This window comes from Thermobia domestica, chromosome 8, assembly GCF_964235325.1.
Source record: "Thermobia domestica chromosome 8, izTheDome1.hap1.1, whole genome shotgun sequence".
In the NCBI taxonomy this organism is placed as follows: domain Eukaryota; kingdom Metazoa; phylum Arthropoda; class Insecta; order Zygentoma; family Lepismatidae; genus Thermobia; species Thermobia domestica.
The window spans coordinates 236,374,974-236,396,900 of record NC_137461.1 but is presented as its reverse complement, the minus strand read 5'-3'; the positions used below and the strand labels follow the sequence as shown (position 1 = coordinate 236,396,900).

Sequence of the window (21,927 nt, the reverse complement as noted above, 5' to 3'; positions counted from 1 at the left end):
CTTTCTAGGAACTCAGTGATAGGTCAAGTTTTCCATTTTCTGAATGGAATTGTGCCCACAGTTTAGTTGTGTAGCAAGCTCACGGATTGTGACAAATTTATCCGCATAAAGCAACTCACTTGCTCGTGTCAGTCGTCCCAGCTAACGGTCTCTTAATGCGCGATTTGTCTTCAATGCTTTTTTTTCTTCTGTAAATTTCATCCACCATTGTTTTGGTCAGTGGTATCATCTCTGTATCATTCTGTTGGTGGTATTGAACAACTTGCACCCGCTCCTTCAAGAACTCAGTGACAGCATGTTGCTTCTGCTTGGAATCCATTATTCACCGACAAGGAACAAAAAGATTATGAAACACCTGTATAGAATGAAACGTGCCTATCTTATAACATGTAATACGTTATAAGATAGCAATTCTCAACAAGAGGAAGAGTCATTCTGACTACATTTGGAATTAGAACGATCTACAATAATTAAGAAGTTATGACCATATTAATGATCTCCCCCTTGGCTAAGCGGTTAGCGTACGCGCCTTTGGCGTCGGAGTCCCGGGTTTGTTTCCTGACGGGAGCTAATTTTATTCGGATTCCACTTTAAGCTGTAGATCTACGTCTCATATAGTCTCACTGCTGAAAGGGATGCTAAAATCAAATCAAAATGACCATGTTAATTGATAGCGTATGGAATACGTATTAAAATATAAAAATAGTACTCACCTAATTTTATTCGGAGAAGCTCAATTGAAGTTAAAAAAGCATGTGTGAAGAACTTACTGCGTAACATATATTAAATCTCTATAATTCTTAAAAAAAAACTCGCTCATATATCCACAATATTGAAAACTTTTTCAGCTTCTAGGAATTGTCTTTATCAAATTATGACCACTTTGTACGAGCCTCGTATCTTCCATGCGTAATTATAAACTAAATTGTATATATTGAAATAAATATGTTCTTTCTTTTCAGATTTTTCCATTTAAAATAAACATGTATGGACGTGTATTGAATATATCCATCTCTCCTTATGAAAACTAGTTTTTTCTAGCAAGAAAGCAGTAACACAATTGGAGATCCAAACTCATCTGCTCAGTTGTGTAACATTACGATTTCATTGTTCCCAGTGGGGTGGAAAATCGGAAATTTTGTAGTTAAAAGCATGTGTCATGAAAGTCGGAAATTTTGTAGTCATGAAAAACCATAATAAAGTTATCAAAATGGATTTCTAGTTCTGTGATTTAAGAATGAGTCAAGGTTCTCAGATATCTAGTTACACAGTTATCATTTCAAATTCAGACTATTTTTTTGAAGCAGTCATGGAACTGAAAAGTCATTTTTGTGATGGATGCAGTTTTCATTACACATATTTCACTTGACGTGGTTAGAACTTGAATACTTGACTCACAACACGGAATTATGATTCATAAATCGTGGTTTGTCCATACCCTCTTTTTTTCTTTCCGTTGTGCTGTTTCGTGCAAGTAAGAGTACAAGACTTTTACAATGAGCAGTCTGTTGCATTCTTGTCTAACATAGCTCTATAATCATCGATCAAAAATAGCATGCTGCGTTTGCAAACTGTGTATAAAATAAGTTTTCATTTTGTTGCACACCATACAAGTGAGGACTAACACATGCAATGTGATATGTACTCATGTGATGTTTTCTTAATTTAGATTCCAATGACATATCAGAAACTACGTTACTACAGGAAATAATATACACGTTTCAAGGAATTGATGGGAAGATCATCAAGTTGGATCCTATTAAAAAGGATTGTTTCAGGATTGATTCGAAAGTAAGTACCGTTTATTTAGGAATTGATATTTTAGTTGTGCTTCATACTTTAAAATAGCGTATTTTGAGAAATTTTTAAATTTATGTATAACTAGAACATCCTTGTTATAGTCTTGTATCATTAAAGCATTTTGGAAGGCAAAACAATTGGAGTTTAAAAATTGTAGCAGATTTCATGTAGTTCCTTTCATATTTATTTTAACACTTGGCCTATGATTATACTCCAAAGCTAAGGGAGGCAGACTGTGATGATAATGAACAAAATAGTGGAATGATAGAAGTAGGAGGAAACGGGAGAACCTCGAGAATACTCACGCACACAGTGTTTGTTCACCACAAAGTTTATCTGCCTACATGTCAGATTTTTTTCCTGTGTACGACAAAGAACAGAGTTGCTAGTGGCCCAACTTGATCAAATATGTGGGTTTCCTTTATTTGGAAAAAGTACACTGGAAAAATGGGTAAATTCAATACCCCCTCATTCAACCCCTCGCAAGCTTAAGAGCCATATACAGGGTACCACTAGTTAGTATTTTCGTTTATCTCTATTGATATCATTTTTTATGCTTGTAGCTCCTTGAGGGGAGACAGGAATGACCCCCTCAAATGAAGAGTGGGCGAGGGGAAACTAAAAATACCCAACTTTCTCCCATTGCCCCTTCCCCGCGGTACCCCTCATATGGATTAAATGCACATTATTGGAAAATTTCATCCTTTCTGAAGAGATTGACACCTGTCATATCTAGGTTAATTAGGAGCTGAACTACAAAGGTTTAAACTACTCTCTCTGTATCAGAGACAGCCATCCTCTAAAGGTTAAGGATGCATACGGGGAGCTACATGAATGTCAGTCAATGCTTTGAGTGATTCAAACGCTTCAAATACTTTGTTTCGTTCTGAAGATGTAGACTGTCTGGACAGCCTTCCACATCAATGAATGTAGGCCATGTCAAGGATATTCGCGTTCTAATCCGTGCAAATCGTTGCCTAATTATCGAAGAAAATGCTGAAGAAGTAGGCTTCAGCAGATTATATATATGTGGAGTACAGATTATGCGTTTTGTATGGAGTACATGTATATTATATATAAAACACAACTGAAGTATTAGTCACGTCAAGAAACAAACACTAACAGCAAACAAATAAAACAATCGAAGCTAAGGGATCACTGAAGGTAGCAGAAGTTTGTAAATAACTGGATTCAAAAGCAATAATGGATGATCAAATATGAAAAACTGCTAGGAGACTACAACAAGGAGAAGGATGTGAAATATTGATATACCATCCAAACATATCTGGGAAATCTGAAATTTTAATATACAACACGTGCTGTGTGTCCAGTAGAATTAAACATTGGGAATTAAATTCCTAAAAAGTACTTTCGAAAAAAGTGGAAACGATTAAGAAATGAATTCATGAGCAATATACCCAACCAAGAGCATGTCTGAGAAATAGTAGAAAGATTAGATACACTTGTATAAATATGTACAGAAAGTAAAATAAGAACAAATATTTAAACATTGACCGATCGTAGTTTTTCATCAGCTGAAGTGAATTGTTTAGTATGTGTACTTACACGTACAGCTTCGTTCAGATAATACGAAACTTTCTTCGAGATTAGTGGACTCAATTCAATAAAGACCTACATAGTAATTCAATAATTTTATATATAAATTCAATAATTTTATATATAAGTGCAGTTTCAACCGTCATTATTAACGGCGGGAAAGAAGCTTGCGTTACAATCACATAATACGTTTTTTCCATTCCTTTTCTTATAAGCTTAATATTTAGTTTTCTTGACACTTATAAGTTGGAAAATGTTTTTACCCATTAGAACGTTAGCTCATTAATGCTCAAGTTCATATTACAAGAAATGGTTGCAATGGAAATTTCTTCAACACTGTTGATAATAACTGACTGTCTTTAAAATTATCAATGCTTACTAGATAAGTCTCCTATTGATTAATTTGAAGCTTCATTAGTTGAAGCTTAAACAAGATAAATTCACAAGTAGACCTACGCGACTTCGTTGGTGATTCGCCAGCAAAGGGCGCTGTTTAGACGACAGACTGACCGGCAAGTACATAATTGTTTAGATCTCAAGATGCAGGGCGTTACGATATTAAGGACAGACGAAAGGAATGAAAAAGCAGCTTTCCCCTTTCGAAGCTGCTGAAAATCTATTACATTTAATATGTTTATTTCTTAAATATAACTTAACTAATAGGAATCATTCTATTGTGGAGTTAGCGACTTACCTTTAATTTCTATAGTGTGAAGTGGGGAAAATTACCTTTTTCTTTTCATTCATTTAGGTTGGCGTTCCTCGTCCCGTGAGACGAACTCTGCAGCGTGTAGCAGAATTAGGGTGGCTTCACAATTGCATTCGGCAATTCTGTGAAGACAAAGCTAATGATCGAACTCAGGGTTTGGTGAGTCAGAGTTTAGTATCGGCTCTTCGAGATGAACTTACAGAATATTATCGACTAGTCGCTATTTTAGAGGGTCAGGTATGTGGTTGAATACTTTTATTTTCTCTAAGTGTTATATATTTAATACGTATATGTATAGAGTTAATACGAGTATATGTAAATATAAAGTTAGCAGCTGAAACACTTGTCCTTACTTAGGGCTATGTAGTTATATTTTTTGTGTATGACCAATGGTTTGAATATTCGTAGTAGCTTTCAGGTAATGTATTCGTAGGGATAGTTTCAGAGCCCAAAATCATGACGACTCAATTTGAACATCGAGAACTTGACACACGCACACAATAATTTTGACGTTACTACTAGCTTCAATTGGAGCGCAAATATAAAAGTGTAGTAAGTGCAATGAAAAATTAATTTATTTGAATATTTAATACACACAGTAGTAACAGGTGCTAGCAGTATGACTGTACAGACAATGGAAAATATTTATTAAAAAAAAAAAGTGAGTCAGATAATATCTGCAAAACGCTGTTAAACAAATTAAGAACAGTTTCCAAACCTTTTCTTATAAATCAAAAATTTGGCTTCGTAGTTCATGACGCCATTATTATCGGGCACCTAAATTTACACTTTAAAAAGTTTTAAAAGCAGTTATTAGTTTACGTAATGGCATTTCGCAGATACTTTCTGGCTCACTTACTAATTGTCTCTGTTATCCACTATAATTCAAAGTGAGGTGAGCTTGGCAAACAACCTTAAGTATAGTACGTCTTAATCTAAGTTCCGAGTGTGCCCGTTTTCGATATTACGTTTCTTTCATCTTTCCATTTATGTATTCATTTATTTTTAAGGACCTTAATGTACCAAAAACTCCATTTATATTTTAATGTTTTTTTGTAGAGTTAATAATAGTCTTGGATAACCCTTTGCCAATTTTGTTATAAAATACGGTTTTTGTAATATATAAAATGAGTGTTTTCAATGTTTGTCTTAGCATATGTAAAGTGGCTTCGGATGATTAGAATTAGCTTTGTACGGAAAATCGTTTGCTCATAGCAGCCTCCAGGGTTTGTATCGACTATAGGATACGATCTTATAGGGAACCTCCTTTCCTCACGGCCGCCACGAAGAAATAATACACACTAAAAGGTGGGAATCCTTACAATCTTTACTCTTGCCTATCCGTTCGGGAAACACAAAATCTCCAGACTATTTGATGGATCACCATTAATTTTGGCCAGGATGTAGTGTGACAAATTAATAATAGAGTTCGTTGATAGAGGTAATTCTTCCAATTGATCCCAAGATCTGAACAATCAAAAATCAGTTCTTGCCGTATACATTATTGCTTAATAGATTACGCGCAGTGCTGCTGAGATTAGAGAATTAGTATAATGCTTAGGATGCAAAATACTAATCTGTCCGTGGAACATGACGCTAAAATGAAACTATTTTCTACTTTCGAATATTCAGTTTTTGAGTAGGAAATGGAGGGTGAGGTGAAATGCAAAAATTCAAAGTTCAGTTCTCACGGAATGTAATGAACCAAACTCCATGTGGTGTACATTGTGACACTACTACTTTTTTTCGGAGCGATAATAATTAACAATAATTTAGTTTAATTTAACATGAATGTGAAAACTTTGTCCTAAGTTAAATAGAATCAATGATCAGCGGATTATACATGCTTTGCATATTTATTTCATTATTTTTTAATTCATAATTCTCTCTCGCTCGCTCTCTCTGCAATACCCTCTACTTCCAACCTGGCAGCTCTGTAATTGCATTCAGACTCTTCACTGCTACTTTTTTTTTTCCTTCTGCTGTACATTCGATAAAGTGTTTAGCGACTATACTTAATGTTTTTTTTTTCTCCGCGTGTGATCATTTTCACTATTTTTTTAGTAATTAGTTAATTTCCATTCTTGCTTCGGGATTAATTTGTTCCAACCATACAATGTTTATATGTATTGGATTGAGGTTTAGAATCCCTTTCAGTAACGAGACTGTATGAGACGTGGACGTACAGCGAAATGTAGGATCAAAATCCCATGATCTCCCACCGGGAGTCGAACCCTGAGTCTTCTGCGCCAAAGAAATGCACACTAACCATATAGCCACAAGAAAGCTCTGGTTTGTATGTCTTATTACTAGCACAAGTACCTTATCCCCATGGACTCAACAATATGCAACCTGTAATACAATAGAGTATTTGGGTTGTCTAACTTGGACTTCTGACGTACTGCACATTTTCTGAACCCCTAGAACGTGTGACCCTTCAAGTCAAATTTTAATGACTTCGTACGCGATTAGATATGGTAAAGATCTATGTATAAAATTTGGTTATTCTTGGTCACTTTTCTATGCCAAAAACTGATGACTGAAAGACATGCATATACACATTTTCTTTTATATATATATTAGTAAGGATTAAGAGAGTAGTTGAAATAAATTACTCTCAACAATAAAACAAAATATTTTTCTATTAAAATGATTAGATTCTTCTCGGAGTATCTTATCAATTTGTCTTTGACCAAAGTGTTTCGGTATCGATCTCTTGAGTTTGAATTATTACAGGGTGTGTGTGTATCGGTAACGAAAGTCACGAAATCAGAAAACGGTCATGAAAGTCAAGGAAAAGTCACGAAATTTAGCTTTTGGGTCACGATTCTTTTTATTTGTACAAATATAAGTACAGACGAAAAATTTTGTTCTATAAAAACGTCAAAATTCATCATCAAAGATTCTATGGTCAGCTTTAGACGCTACTAAATCACAAGCAAAGCATGCTTCTAACGCATGCATAAAAATTCGGCTTAATTCGCACCCAAATTCGCTCTTGAAAATGTTATGAAATTATAAGGTTTGATAAAGAAAAGGTCACGAAAAAGACGAAATTTCATTTTGGAATTTTAGTAGACACCTTGTACAGGGTTATTCAAAAAGAAAGAACAGATTTCAAACATTTATTTCTTCCAAACTACAAAAGATAGAAACATAATTCGAACGCTACTTGATTAAGAAAAGTTTACAATTTATTGTTAGTAATTATGGTGTGCATTCAATATGAGCACCGTGTGTTACACGACAAATGTCAAAACGGTGGCTCATTTCTTGCCACACACGAATCAGCTGGTCTCTAGTTATCAAATTCACAGCTTCAACAATTCGATGTCGTAGACCTTCAAGAGTGTCAGGCATAGGAGGGATAAAAACACGGTCTTTTACGTAACCCCATAGATAAAAATCACACAATGAGATCTGGAGACCTGGGAGGCCACCGGCGATAAAGTTTATCTTCTGCTCCTCCTCTTCCAATCCAACGTCCTGAATGGTGTCATTCAAGTAACGTCAAACGTGGTTAGAGAAATGAGGCGGGGCACCATCGTGCATGCAGATGAAGTCATCTGAATCATCTTCAAGTTGGGGAAATAACCAGTTTTGAAGCATGTCTAGATAGGTTAATCCTGTCAGTTTTCTCCATGAAGAAGAAAGGCCCATAAACTTTGGTTACAGATATCGCACAGAAGACGTTCATCTTTGGTGAATCTCTTTCATGTTGAATACCTGCCGTAGGATTTTCACTTGCCCAAATTCTAACGTTATGGCGATTAACTTTACCAGAAAGATGAAAAGTGGATTCATCGGAAAAAACTAATCGTTGAGCAAAATTGTCTTCTTCCATATCATCTAACATGCTAATGCAAAATTCGTACCTTTTGTTGTCGTCAGGATGCAATGCTTGCAATAACTGCAATTTGTATGGCTTCATGTGCAGACGATGTTTTAGAACTCGCCACACCGTTGGTTGAGGAATGTTAAGTTCTTTGCTTGCTCGTGATGTGGATTCGTAAAGTGTACGAATACGCTCGACATTCTCGTTCGATGTGCGTGGACGTCCCGTGCTTTTCCCTTTGCAGTTGCAACCATATTCTACGAATTTTCGATGCCACTCGTAAATTTGCTTATGATGCGGCGGTTGTTTATTAAATTGACGGCGAAATGCTCGCTGAACTGCAACAATGGACTCAAGTTTTGCCAATTGTAGCACACAAAAAGACTTCTCCTGTGGTGACTCCGCCATTTCACTACAGACAAACAACAACAAACAGCGCCAATGCGGCCGTGATTGGAACTTCTATCCGGGCTGTTTAAATTGTAAACTTTTCTTAATCAAGTAACATTCGAATCATGTTTCTATCTTTTGTAGTTTGGAAGAAATAAATGTTTGAAATTTGTCCTTTCTGTTTGAATAACCCTGTATTATGAATTCTTGCTCAGATACAGAAATAATATAATAAATAAATACATACATAGTAAACATGCTTTTTTTTTTTTTTTAACGAATCATGATTATTTAGAGAACAATGTAACCCTTATCCTGTCCTGGCAAAGTCAGATGGACTTTTATAGGTAAAATGACATAATTCAGTAGAATCTAAGACACAAAAGTCGATTTTTAAGTATAAATAATTTACATTTAGTACAACACATTTACGATATGCGCAGAAATATCTCTGTGCATATATCAGCAGCTGTCAGAAACAAGTTCAATTTTTTTACTTCAAAATTGAGGGAAAACAGAAAACTGCTTTACGTAAATTAGCGGTACAATGTACTATCTTTAATACTATTGTAGCATTATTAAGTTCATATGGTTTAATGATTGAGATTGTACTTTCTGTATTTATTTATTCATTTAATAATAATAATTTTGGCATTGGGCACATTTTCCTAGAATGTGTCCACTGCGTGTGTGTTTGGGTGGGGTGGTGGTTCTTGTTAGATATATATTTTCTTACATTAGTCTTCAGGCATATATTACTACTACTATACATAGAGGCACGAGATTTTTGCAATGCGCGATAAAACGAAATGCATCAGAATTAAGTAATTTTCAGTTTCTTGAAGTTTTATGATATTCTAGGTGTATTTTCATTGGTTTCCGTTGTGTGATAAAACGCGGAATTGGCTATTTTGCGTGAAATTTCTAACAATACGCGAAATTTAGAAAAGACTCCCAAACTACAGAATCATATGATGCTTTGAGAAAGCTATTTGATCCTTCTGTAATTGCACGTAATAGTGAACCAAGACATTATTGTTAAGAAAGTCTTAAAGCTTTACCTTCATTTAATAAAATCCAAGCATCTGATTATGAACTACCGTATTTGGAGTTCTTGACAAGTGATTCGTCTAGAAAGTGAAGTGTAGTGTAGTGAATGATTTGAATGGACAAAAGTTCCGAAGTGATGATCGTTTGAAGTTCGTTGTAAATGCACTATATATATTTGCTGTCTTCTGAAAACACACAGGCACGGGCTACATAAGCATGTTACATGTTCCCACATTTTCCATGTTTCTATATATATATATGGCTTCCAACAAGCAATGCCAATTATGAGAATTTTTTTTCTCTCTCTCTTTCAAGTATGGACTGGTGATAAGTGATACACACAACAATGAAGGAAGAAAATTTGGAAGCATGTAACATGCTTATGTTTAACGCTTAAATGTAACTCGTGCCTGTGTGTTTTCAGAAGACAGCAAGCTTTCCTACTCGTAGCAACTTCAGTTACTGATTTTCCTTTAGTTTGATTATATAATTTTCTATAAGTGAAATTTACAATGTCAAATAAAATATTCGGCTTATTTTGTTTTTAGGTAACTAATAGTTTATTTCTGGAGTAATACATGAATAAAAGAAACAATTGTAAAAAGTCGTGAATATCTTTTCCACAAGAGCTACAAAATGCGAAACTTTATTTGGAAAATGCGACAAAACGCGAAATTTAATTCTTAGTTCGAAAAACTCGTGCCCCTATTATGCATCGACTCCATCAGATTAGATGATAAGCGTTGAATATAGGAACGAAATATTAATGTATTACAGGTGCAGCAGGAAGCAGATAGCCCTATTTGTGAAGAGAATTCGTCGTTGACTCTGCGGAGATTAACCGTGTGGACTTTCGATCCTCTGCATCGCTTTAAGACTCTGTACGCAGTGATCGAAGCATGTAAGGATAAGAAAGGTGGAGCTTTGGCTTCCAGTGTGTACGGGTTCTTACAGCACGGGGATCCTTTCGTTAGGGAGACAGTGAAACATTTGCTTAGTGCTGTAAGTATTTTCTTTTGGGGTTCAAAAGTTCAATTATAGTAAGTTGTATTGTGTAGAACGTATTTGGTCACTCACATATGCATTGCTCAGTAATAGATTTTATATATGATATACAAAAGGTGAATCATTTATCTTGAAACATTATTGAAAATTTTGATAAAAATAGCTAAAATTTTGCACGGTGCTAATGACAAAGACAGTGGCTAAAGTATTCTGCAGTACTACTAGATTAGCACTGCTACTAACTCAACATAAAATTTTATTTCTGTTTCTCAAATGACACTACGTCAAATTATTACATATTAAATTAAAACTTGCAATATCACATTCATTAGCGTTACAGTATTATGGACGTAAACGGTTTGGTGACCTTTACAACAGTAATAAGAAAATGAGGCGGACAGTGGCATTCCTTGGACAAAGTACTTTTGTATTAAATACAATCATTGTCAAATGAATTTCAAATGAATAAAAAGAGATTATAAGGAATTGAAAATTTGACTTTGGCAACACTGTTAATCTGATGGTATTGAACAGTATGTCAAATGATTTTCCCCTGCCGATATTAGTATCGTGCAAAATTTCATAGTTTCTATTCGTTTAAAAGTTACCAGTGTGTTTAAAGGTAAATGGTCTACCCGTATATCCATAGTAGTATTGAGGGCAGTTGGCCTAACTTTTGTGCCCCAGCGTTACCTTAGCCCACCTTCTTAAATTTTGGAAATGCCAAAACTAAAAATTTGGTATGGTAGTGTACCACTGTAACTTTGGGTAGTTCTCGTTATCTTTCGTAGTTAAAAAAAAAAAAAAAAAAAAAAAAAGTCAAAAATTCAAATTTCGGAGTATTTTGACCTGATTTATCTTTGATGAGGTTTTATCACATTATATGATTAAGAACGTCCATTTACTATCGTACGGCATTGGTACATTGATGCTCCCTTTTCAAGACTTAAGAGGAGTGTATTGGCCCACCTCTTAAATTTGGAAACAGTCGAAAATAAATTCTGGTAAATGTTCTCTAGGGCTCAAATATATAATGCTATAAATTTGGGTGATCCTTCTTATCCCCTTCTGTGGGTAAAAATTTTTCAAATTATTCAAATTGCCATGTGTTCACTACGTGGTTGGTGGTTGACCTAATTTATTTTCTTTGATGAGGCTTTATCACGTATATGATTGAATATACGGTTCTGTTCTCTTTTATACGACACGAGTACATTAATGCTTCCTTCTCGGAAGTTGCGAGAGGTGTATTGGCCCACCCCTTAAATTTGGAAATTGTCAACTAACAAAATTTTGTAAATGTTCTCAAGTCCCAAATATATATTTCTGTGAATCTGGTTGGTACTACTTGTTCCCTTTTCTGGGTAAAAATTGGTTAAAAATTCAAAATTTGGAGGTTTTTTTTTTTTTTTTGACCTAATTTATTCTTTGATGTTTGTTTCGGCAATTTCTAAAATTTAAGTGGGTGATCTTATGTACCGCTTCCAAAATTTCTGATGGGCCAAGGTATCCCTGTCAAAATTAAAGGGATGGTCCTATTTACTTATGGATCATAACCCGTGAGTCAGGAGCACAAGAGTAAATATCCCTGCCGCCAATGCTGCTTGGATCGTTGTTGTAAATGCTTTGTGTTCAGTCACAAATCCTGTGAATTAACGCATTAGTTTATATAAAGAGCGAGTATTTTTACTGTGTGGTGGGTCAAGGGTTTTTATTTTCCTACCATGTATTTCTCATACCCCACTGTTTGTGTATTTATGTGGTCCTCCGGATTACTTCAACTGCTTCTTAATTTATTTCTTCATGTGTTTTGGTGGTATGTAGTTGTGACCAAACCTACATAGGTATGACGAAGGGAAACGTAGAAACCAGAATAAAAGAACATGTTAGAGAATCTGAAAACAAGACTCAAGCGGTTGCAGGATAATCAAAATACGTAAGTAAATCTTAGCTGTTCATTAATCAAACCAACATTTTGCACAAAACTGCATGGTTCATAGAATGATAAGTGTACGAATCATCAGGACCAAGGAACCAAAATTAAACCTAAGTAAAGGTAGCTTAAATAAGCAACGAGACTATATTATAAATTACAGCAAACAATAAAGTCTTCACTGCACCGAAATTTCCACAGCATTCGATTTAACACATTGCACTGAAATATCCACAACTTTCGATTTAGCACACTTCACTTAACATCCACAACTGTTTCAACGAGGAAGATGAAAGTTCTGTGTGTACAGTTCTCTAATTCCTCAGAAAAGAAAAAAAGGCGTATGGCATACAATGCACCAAATTTCAACTTTAAATGCCAAAGATATTGTTTTTACCGAAGATAAGAGGAAAAGGGAAAAATTTTTAAAAATGAATTAAGAAGCAGTTCAAGAAGTAATCCGGAGGACTACATGAATAACCAAACCAGTGGGATTTGTGAAATATATAGTAGAAAAATAAAAAAAAAAAATGATGCACCACACAGATAATAAATCGAGTAGCTTAGAGCTCGCTCGTGGTGGTCAGCATTAATGCCTTCGCTGCAGAAGATTCGGATTCGATTACCGATGGAAGCTGGTGTGGTTTAGATTCCAGGTTTAATTATAAATAACCTAGTACAGGAAACATAATAATGTTAAAAATAGACCATTTAATACTTAAAAGTGTTATTAATTAAATTAAAAGGAATTGTTAATTTCAAGAGTGCCCGACAATTATGACATCATAAACTACGTCATAATTGTCTTCGATTTGTGTCTCCAAGAAAAGACGGGAAAGTAGTTAATAATCCATTTAATAACATTTTACAGCTATTATCTGGCTTACGTTATTTTTATTTTTAATCGATATATTTTAGTTACAACGTCTTATCACTTGTCTGCATTCCAAGCGCTGGGAAGAGACTCGAAACTCCAACAATAAATAACTTCTAACGTGGCTTGTAATTTATATGTAAAATAAGCGAACAAGAAATTGTGATATTATTTTTAACTTTCTTGAAATAGTCATATGCGTTATTATTAGACTGTAAACTGAACTTTCTTCTGGTGTTTCAAAACAACACCGATAACGTTTGGGAGCTCCAAAACTATGGGACATATCGTAATCGGGTCAAGACTTCACGTAAGTACTAGTATGTGCCCTATGTGCCCTATCCAAATATCCATATTTCAGAATCCTGCGGTACCTCCGCAACAATTTTTGTAGAGGTAGTTGGTGAGTACTTCAAATTATATGCCCGTACCCAAACTTCCTCTATAAAAATTGTTGCATGAGTACCTTAGTATTCTGAAACGTGTATTTTTGGACTGCGCACATAGTTCCTAAGTGAAGTCGTGACCCGACTGTGGTAGGTCCCATAGTTTTGGAGCTATGAACCTTCAAACTTCATTTTTTCATGTTTTCGGCAATCTATAATTCCGAAAGGAAGCATTTGTGCACCTAGGTTGTTCTATACTTTTCGTCTTACCCTGGAGTTAGGAATCACCTCCCAAACGTTGTTTTAAAACACCCTACCACAGTACAATTTATATATATATATATACCTCCACAGTACTGCGCTGAATCTAATTTAGCTTTATCCGGTAATTATAAAACAAAGATTAAAGTAGGCGTACGGGAAAAAAAAAACTATGCTTTATGAATATTAAAAGGAGAAAATTCACCGTTATTGGAAATGAGATATAAACACAGAACTTAAGATATTGTGTACAACATGTTCACAAATCCTTCGTACGAGAGGGAGCGCTCTATCACTGAGCTACTGTGACTCCCTAAATAAGAGAATGCTAGTGCTAGCATAACATTTTATTAATCTATTACGCCTTTTTTTTCCTTCTGTTCATAGGTATGTAAGCCTATGTATGTGATGCTGAGCCGATGGATTTTGGATGGTGAATTGGAAGATAAATATAGTGAGTTTTTCGTGCGGGCCAATCCTAATGTAGCAGGAGATCGATTATGGCATGATAAGTATGAATTGATGTAAGTATTCTAAAATTTGCTCATTCCTTTTTTGGTTTTAGTTAGTCGTAGATTTTTCTGGATGGTTTTACGAAGTCCTTGTTATATTACAATGTATTTTCATTTTCTGTAAACAGGTTTCTTTCTTTATTCGTATCTTCTCCTTAACCACATTAAGAAGGGATTCCGTTTGAACCTGAATATTCCATGGAAGAAATTGTTACATGTTTCCGTAAAGAGTTCAGATATAAAGAATTATTGTGAAAAAAAAAAAAATTGCTTGATGGTTTCACAACAGGAAACAGTTACTGTTATAATTTGTTTGAAGAATGTAATTGACACTCCTTAATACAATTTTTAGAGAGAGAAATGTATCACTTGTGTAATTCGGTGCGGGTTTAATAAGTTTTCTAAACTTTTTACGATATCTAATTTGTGTCCTTATAAATGGGTTGTCACTCACATGAAGATAGAAACACTTTATGAAAACACCTCGCACATCGAAAAGTTCTAAATTTGAAACTGAAAACTTATCCTTTATGAACATTATTTTGCTTGCAGAGATATGTCGAAAATACTGTGTACTCAAATTTTGTGTGAACAAGACTAAGTATTAGTCTCTGTCGGGCGTCACTTCTTTATCTCTTAAATTTACGCATAACGTTGAACATCTGTGCAAAAATATAGTTACTAATGCTTCCTATAGAATACATTTTCAGAGTCAAAAACTCATCTTGCACCTCGGAGTGTCATTCCACTATATATTTCGGCGTTTCCTGTGGCCATTGAACTCGTGGCGTTGAGATGAAGGCTAGAAATTACTAGAAAACTGTTATTGTTGGTCTAATTCTGTCGCTTCTTAAATACAAATCAGTTTTTCACGTCTGGAGTCAAAAATTCAATATTTTTGGTGATTGGTTCTAGCCTACATAGCAGTTTCTCACGAAATACTGTTTATAGTGATAATTGGAATGACAGTTCAAAGTGCAAGATAAGTTTTTGGACCTGTGCAAAACATTAAAAGAAAAAATAGTGAATTCTAAATAACTTAAGGATAACAACTATTTCTGAACAGTGGAAATTGATATCGTTGTCTATGTTGATATTTGCACTGACTATGTTGACATTTGCGTTAACAATATTGTTAATTCAATTCTTATATAAAGTCACCGAGAAATGTCTCGAAGAACGTTTACACTTAATTAGTACATTCGATTAAACTTAACGAAGCTCCCTTTCTCTCTTAGGTTATCTTCTATTGCTTAGTCGGGGTCGTTTCTCATAGTGTACGATCTCACGCATCTATTATCATCTTGTCTTTCAAGTCCGTATTAACACAACGTAACGACTTCTTTTTAATCTCTCTTCCCCTTTAACCTTCCATCACTATTCTGCCTACTTTTTTTGCTTACATAATCTTCTTATGATTTGACCATACCAATCTTCTTTTTTCTATTTTCTTCGTAGTCTCAGTTACCTTAATTGCCGTTTATTCTTTAGTTTCTGATTTTATCAGTTCTGGTGACACCACAGTCCATTTGAGCATTTTTATTTCAGTCGTATCTAGTCCTTCTCGTACACCTTCTTTATTTTCGTGTTTCTGCTCCAAAGAATATTTCTGTTTTCACTATCAATGTTGTAAGCTCGTCTCTGTACTTTGGCGTATTCTTTTATTGCAAAAAACAATTGACACCTTCCAGTTCATCAAATCCGTATTAATTCTATGGTCTATTTCAACATGTGAATTCCCATAGTAGTCAAACATACATTTAAAGTTCCTGTTCTGCCATTTATACTTTTCACCTCCTACGAAGGCTCTTCTCCACTGCTTAGTTTTTAACTTTCCTATTCGTTTTACATTAGTAGACAATATCATCTGTAAACAGCGTGTACCAATCGGATATGTCTTAATCCTTTCAGATAGTATGTTCATTATTACGCCAAAGATCATATATGGACTTGAGTACTATGGCAAAAGTAGAAAAAAATTGTAAATAGTAGTCAAATAGCGCACCACAAATTCTTCTAAACGTGAAATAAGTGGTAATTAATAAGAAACATAGCATATTAATCATTTCACTTACTTCCAATTTTAAATCTGAATAAACTTTGCACTCTCCAACTTTCAGCTCATCCTTAAACTTTGTTGACGGAGTATGAATATAATAATAATAATAAAAGAAACAAAAACATCGAAGAAACAAAAGGGAACGGACTCAATGGAAGAACAATGCAGAAACACTTTTCTTTGTTTTGTCGTTATAAGTTGATTCGTCAAATGACCTCACGACTCTGTGACTGAAGAACGTTGAAACTTACGTTTATAATAAAACAAATGACAGAAAAGAAAAAAACAAAGTTTATCTACTCTCCTTTGTACTAAAAAAAAAAATCGAAGTAATTTTGTTCACTTGGAACTCACTTCTTCATGCAACTAATTTTCTCATCTCTAATTTTTGATGTTGATGGTTTTCCTCAACTATAATAGGTTTCGTCATCTGCGTGGTTTGCGTACTTTTCCTTTCTTCTCCAGGCGTAGACTACTGTTTATTAAGATAAAATGATGATCTGTGTCAACATCTGATCTGGGTATTTTTTTGTCACTTTCACTTAGCTTCTGAAGTTTTCTTGGAGTGCTATGTAGTCTGTCTGTCTGTAATAGCTGCTTGTTTCCTTCTTGCGCGTGTGTATTTGAATAAGTGTCCGTTTGAAAGGCTTAAGCCAATCCGTCAGTGATATTAGGCTGGTAATATGTGGTCAGCGTATCACGATGCCATAGTTTCAGGTTTTCTTGCACGGAGTCCTCTGGGTAATAACGCAGATGAAACGGAAGAAATAATGCACATCCAGCGTACCTTAGTGTCCAGGTTTATGAACATAGGACGCATTTCGAATCAATAAGAACAAAAATTACGAGGACAAATTGAAACTTCAGTTTTCTTCGACAGACTTTATTTCGAAAAAGTTCATAAATAAGTACCACATACGACCTTATTGATGGTTTTTAAGACTTAAAGGACACAATTCCAATAAAAACAATATGATATTGAAAATATTTTGAAGGTGATAAGTATGGGTTGAGATTACTGTAGTGCTTAAAATGACACACTTGTTGGAATTTTTATAATGCTTGTTCTTTCTCCCTGTTTCTGCACCATTACAGCAACAGTTTTTGTAAGTTGTAATTATAACAAGCTCTCACATTTACATAATTCCAAGCAGTGTGGCAAACTTGTCAATATCTGTCGTATTTCTGGAATGGTTTGAGATATCAATTTTTTAAAAGATATTGTACCGTCCTTAGGTTGTAACACTGAATATGTAGTATTGTAAGGTTTCATTTAATATGTAGATTTGAAGCATGTAATAACTTGATGTAGTACCATTTGAAAAAATAAATCTTTGTACCGGGATACTTAACATGGTAATATTCCCTAGTATGTTAACGTCCCACTGTCGATATTTGCTTTTTATACAATTTCAGTGTGTTTTATCTATTAGTTTAAAAGTTACAAAGGCGTTTTAAGATAAATGTCAATCTACTTATTAAATATGAAATCAATATTTTGGAAAAGGTCGCAGTTTCCGGAAGAGAATTGTACAAACAAAACTCAGCTCTTTTAATAAAATACTCTTTAAACCAGTGGCGTAACAAGACGGGGGGGGGCAAGGGGGCATTGCCCCCACCCAAAGTTCTGGTAGAAGTTATTAGGGGCGCCGAAGGCGCCTAATGATTACTTTGCCTTTTTTAAAGCCGATTGAAGAATGAAAAGTCTATGTACAAAAGCAGTGTTTTGTATGCACTGCCAAATCTTCGACAAAATATAGAGTGCAGTGCTTTGTATTATTATAACTAATGGACACTTTTTCTGTTCCTTTTGTGTTGATTGTCTAAGGGACCTTTGATACAATAAAATAAAAAAATAAAAATTACCTATATGACAGTCAAGCAGCGATATAAACATTTTCTTAATCCTTTGTCGCACCTCATTATGTACGGGCGACGAAACACTTCGATAGAATAAAAAAGTAAATAATGTTACAATGATGAAGCATTGTAAATATATTAATTATTCCTTTCGTCGCCCTGATTGTATAGGGGCGCATTCGATAGAATAAAAAAGAAATAATATTGCACCAAGGGGCGCTGTAAATATTTTAATTATTCCTTTTGTTGCCCCTGATAGTATAGGGGCGCCTTCGACAGAACAAACAAAGATGTAATACGGTATTTCACCAAGGGCGCTGTAGATATATTAATTATAACTTTCGTCGCCCCTAATTGTATAGGGGCGCCTTCGACAGGACATCAAAGGATATAATATTGCACCAAGGGCGATGTAGATATGTTAATTATTCCTTTTGTCGCCCCTGATTGTATAGGGGCGCCTTCGACAGAACAAACAAAGATGTAATACGATATTTCACCAAGGGCGCTGTAGATATAATAATTATTCCTTTTGTCGCCCCTAATTGTATAGGGGCGCCTTCGACAGAACATCAAAGGATATAGTCTAATATTGCACCAAGGGCGATGTAGATATGCTATTTGTTCTTTTTGCCGCCCCTCAATGTATAGGGGCGCCTTCGATAGAACAAAAAAGGATGTAATATTGCACCAAGGGTGCTATTAATTATTCCCTTTGTCGCCCCTGATTGTATAGGGGCGTCTTCAATAGAACAATAAAGGATGTAATATTGCGCCACGGACGCTGTAGATATATTAACTATTCCTTCTGTGGCTCTTCATTGTACAGGGGCGTCTTCGATAGAACAAAGAAGGATGTAATACTGCACCAAGGGCGCTGTAGATATATTAATTATTCCTTTCGTCGCCCCTAATTGTACAGGGGCGCTTTTGACAGAAATCAAAGGATATAATGCACCAAGGGCGCTGTAGATATATTAATTATTCCTTTCGTCGCCCCTGATTGTAGAGGGGCGCCTTCGATAGAATAAAAAAGAAATAATATTGCACCAAGGGGCGCTGTAAATATATTAATTATTCCTTTTGTCGCCCCTGATTGTATAGGAGCGCCTTCGACAGAACAAACAAAGAGGTAATACGGTATTTCACCAAGGGCGCTGTAGATATATTAATTATTCCTTTTGTCGCCCCTGATTGTATAGGGAGGCCTTCGATAGAACAAACAAGGATCTCCTCAGCTACCGCGCAGGAAACAGACCCCGAAAAGACTAGAACACTCGCAGACATCCGCGAAAAATTACCAATTCAACACCGCAGAAGAGAAATTACGCGCAACCTATTATGAATGGATAATGTCATTTGGAAAATGTAGTTGATTCCATCAGCCTGAACTGAAGAAATATCGTGCAATAAAGGATATAGTTTTGGAAGGTAACTTTTCTCAAGACAGTGACATTTTAAAAGAATACCACGTCAATCCGGACCGACTACAACTACAAATGCAAAAGTTGCTCACCACTATTCCCACTTCAAAACATCTGAAATACCTACTTGACAAATTCAAAAAACTCTGTAAAGAAACAAGAGAGTTGTTTCCTGAAGTGTTGAAAGTCCTTCGTGTCCTGCTTATCATCCCGGCGACATCTGCAACTGCCGAGAGAAGTTTCTCAATGTTGCGGCGTCTCAAAACTTATCTGAGGTCCACAATGACCCAGGCAAGACTGAACCATTTTGCAGTTCTTAATGCATACCCAAACAGGCTCGACTCACTGGACGTGAAGGAACTGTGTAGAGAATTCACAAATAGCTCCTACCATGCAACTGTCTTCGGAAAAGTGTACGCAGTTTTTGTGTCGAAATGAGCTATAGGATCACAGTGGGTCGTTATGTTTTACATTGAACATTTAATCAAATTGAAACTATATTATTCCGTTCTTGTTAAATATATTGAAAGTTGGATATTGAAGTTTATATATATATATATATATATATATATATATATATATATATATATATATATATATATATATATATATATATATAGTAGAGCGTCGATGATTATCCGAAGTAATTGGGGGACATGGGTGTTTGGAAAAACTGGTTTGTTCGGATAATCGAACTGTATTGTACTGTACTGTACTGTACTGTACTTCTACAGCTAGTGCCAAACCGACAGAAGTGTGCTGATTGTTGAAACACAGCGACTGGCGGCTTGGGCGGTCAGCAGCGTCTTATGAAGGCCCCATTAGAAGCAATGTTCCGCCAGCGGTGGCTCAGTGCGGCGACTACTGTGGGAAACTTGGTTTGGGAGTGGGGGGATGATGGACGGTAGGGTGGGAGAGTAACAGGTGCGAGCGAGTACACAGTTCGGTTAAGCGGTCGTTCGGTTGACCGACGTTCGGATAATCGACGCTCTACTATATATATATATATATATATATATATATATATATATATATATATATATATATATTTCAACTTTAATGAAGAAAGTACTTTCCACCTTTGTTTCCCATTATAAGACGGCAAAGAGACTTAATTACTGCATTCTGAAGAAAAATAAATATGAGAAGTTCAACAATCAAGAATAATCGATGTCTCATAAGAAAAAAAAAAAGAGCAAATATTTTAACCCTTTGGGGACTTCTGGTACAGATCTGAACCATGGCGTCGACCTTCGGAATTTGCTTTATAAATCTCTAGTAAAGCTTTTCACAGCGTGTTTTTTTGCATTCATTCAAGGAGGGAAGCATCAAAGTATTTGTTTCATGGGCATTTTGCCGTCACGCTTGCGATGCCTGGGGGCAGTGACGTCACAAACATGGACGAAGGAAGAAAGCAAAGGATAAATTTTAGAGCTCTTTTTTTTTTTTTTTTTTAAATCCTAACACATCGCTATTAATCCTAGAATCATGGTCCATACCTTGTAGTGTTCGTAATAAAGAAATGTTTCCAACTGTACCAATCAAATTTCCCTATTATATACCAGAAGCGGGAATATCCCGCAGAAAGTGGAAAAAAGGGATTTTTCAGATCTTTTTCCTTTTTCGGGAATTCCTCCTCTCAGGGACATGTGAGTGGTACCGTTTAAAACCTACCACCATTCCAAATAAAACAAGGTACAAACCATGGTCGTAGGGTAAATAGTGATTTTTTCAAAAAAAAAAAAAAAAAAAAAAAAAAAAAAAAAAAAAAAAACTGAAATTTTCCCCTATTACACACTTTTAGTCAACGTGTTTAGTAAAGTAGCTACTCATAATCGCTACTTTACTATTCCCGGTCATCCCTATTTGTCGTAGGATCATGGTCTGTACCTCATTTTGTTCGTAATGATGCAACGTTTCCAACGGTACCACTACCATTGCGCTGCCATATACCTGAGGAGATAAATTTCCGAGAAAGTTAATTTTTGAAAATTCGAATTTGCCGCTTTTCTTTATACATTTTGGGCGGGAATTTTTCCCCTCAGGTACATGATATGGACATGCAAGTGATACGATTTAAAACGCTGGTATCATACAAAGAGGTACAAACCATAATCCTAGAATAAATAGTCTTGGTGTTAGAGCTGATTTACTAAATTTCTCACCCCGTTTTTGGGTAATAGTTCCTAATGTATTGTTATTCAATAAGTTCTAGCGTCAAGAGTGTTCATTGTAGGATCATGGTTCCTACCTCATTTTATTTGTCATGAAG

The 21,927-nt window shown here is 35.3% G+C and overlaps 1 protein-coding gene across 1 annotated transcript in view; it reads left to right on the top strand.

Moving 5' to 3' along the window:
* Window positions 1–21,927, top strand: part of LOC145693493 (gamma-tubulin complex component 3-like) — a 92,879-nt gene that overhangs the window by 29,599 nt on the left and 41,353 nt on the right. The window contains exons 6-9 of the mRNA XM_081769547.1: window positions 1,670–1,791; window positions 4,109–4,303; window positions 10,119–10,343; window positions 14,188–14,324. Of these exons, the coding sequence (XP_081625673.1) occupies window positions 1,670–1,791; window positions 4,109–4,303; window positions 10,119–10,343; window positions 14,188–14,324 (679 nt within the window). The remainder of the gene's footprint in view (window positions 1–1,669; window positions 1,792–4,108; window positions 4,304–10,118; window positions 10,344–14,187; window positions 14,325–21,927) is intronic.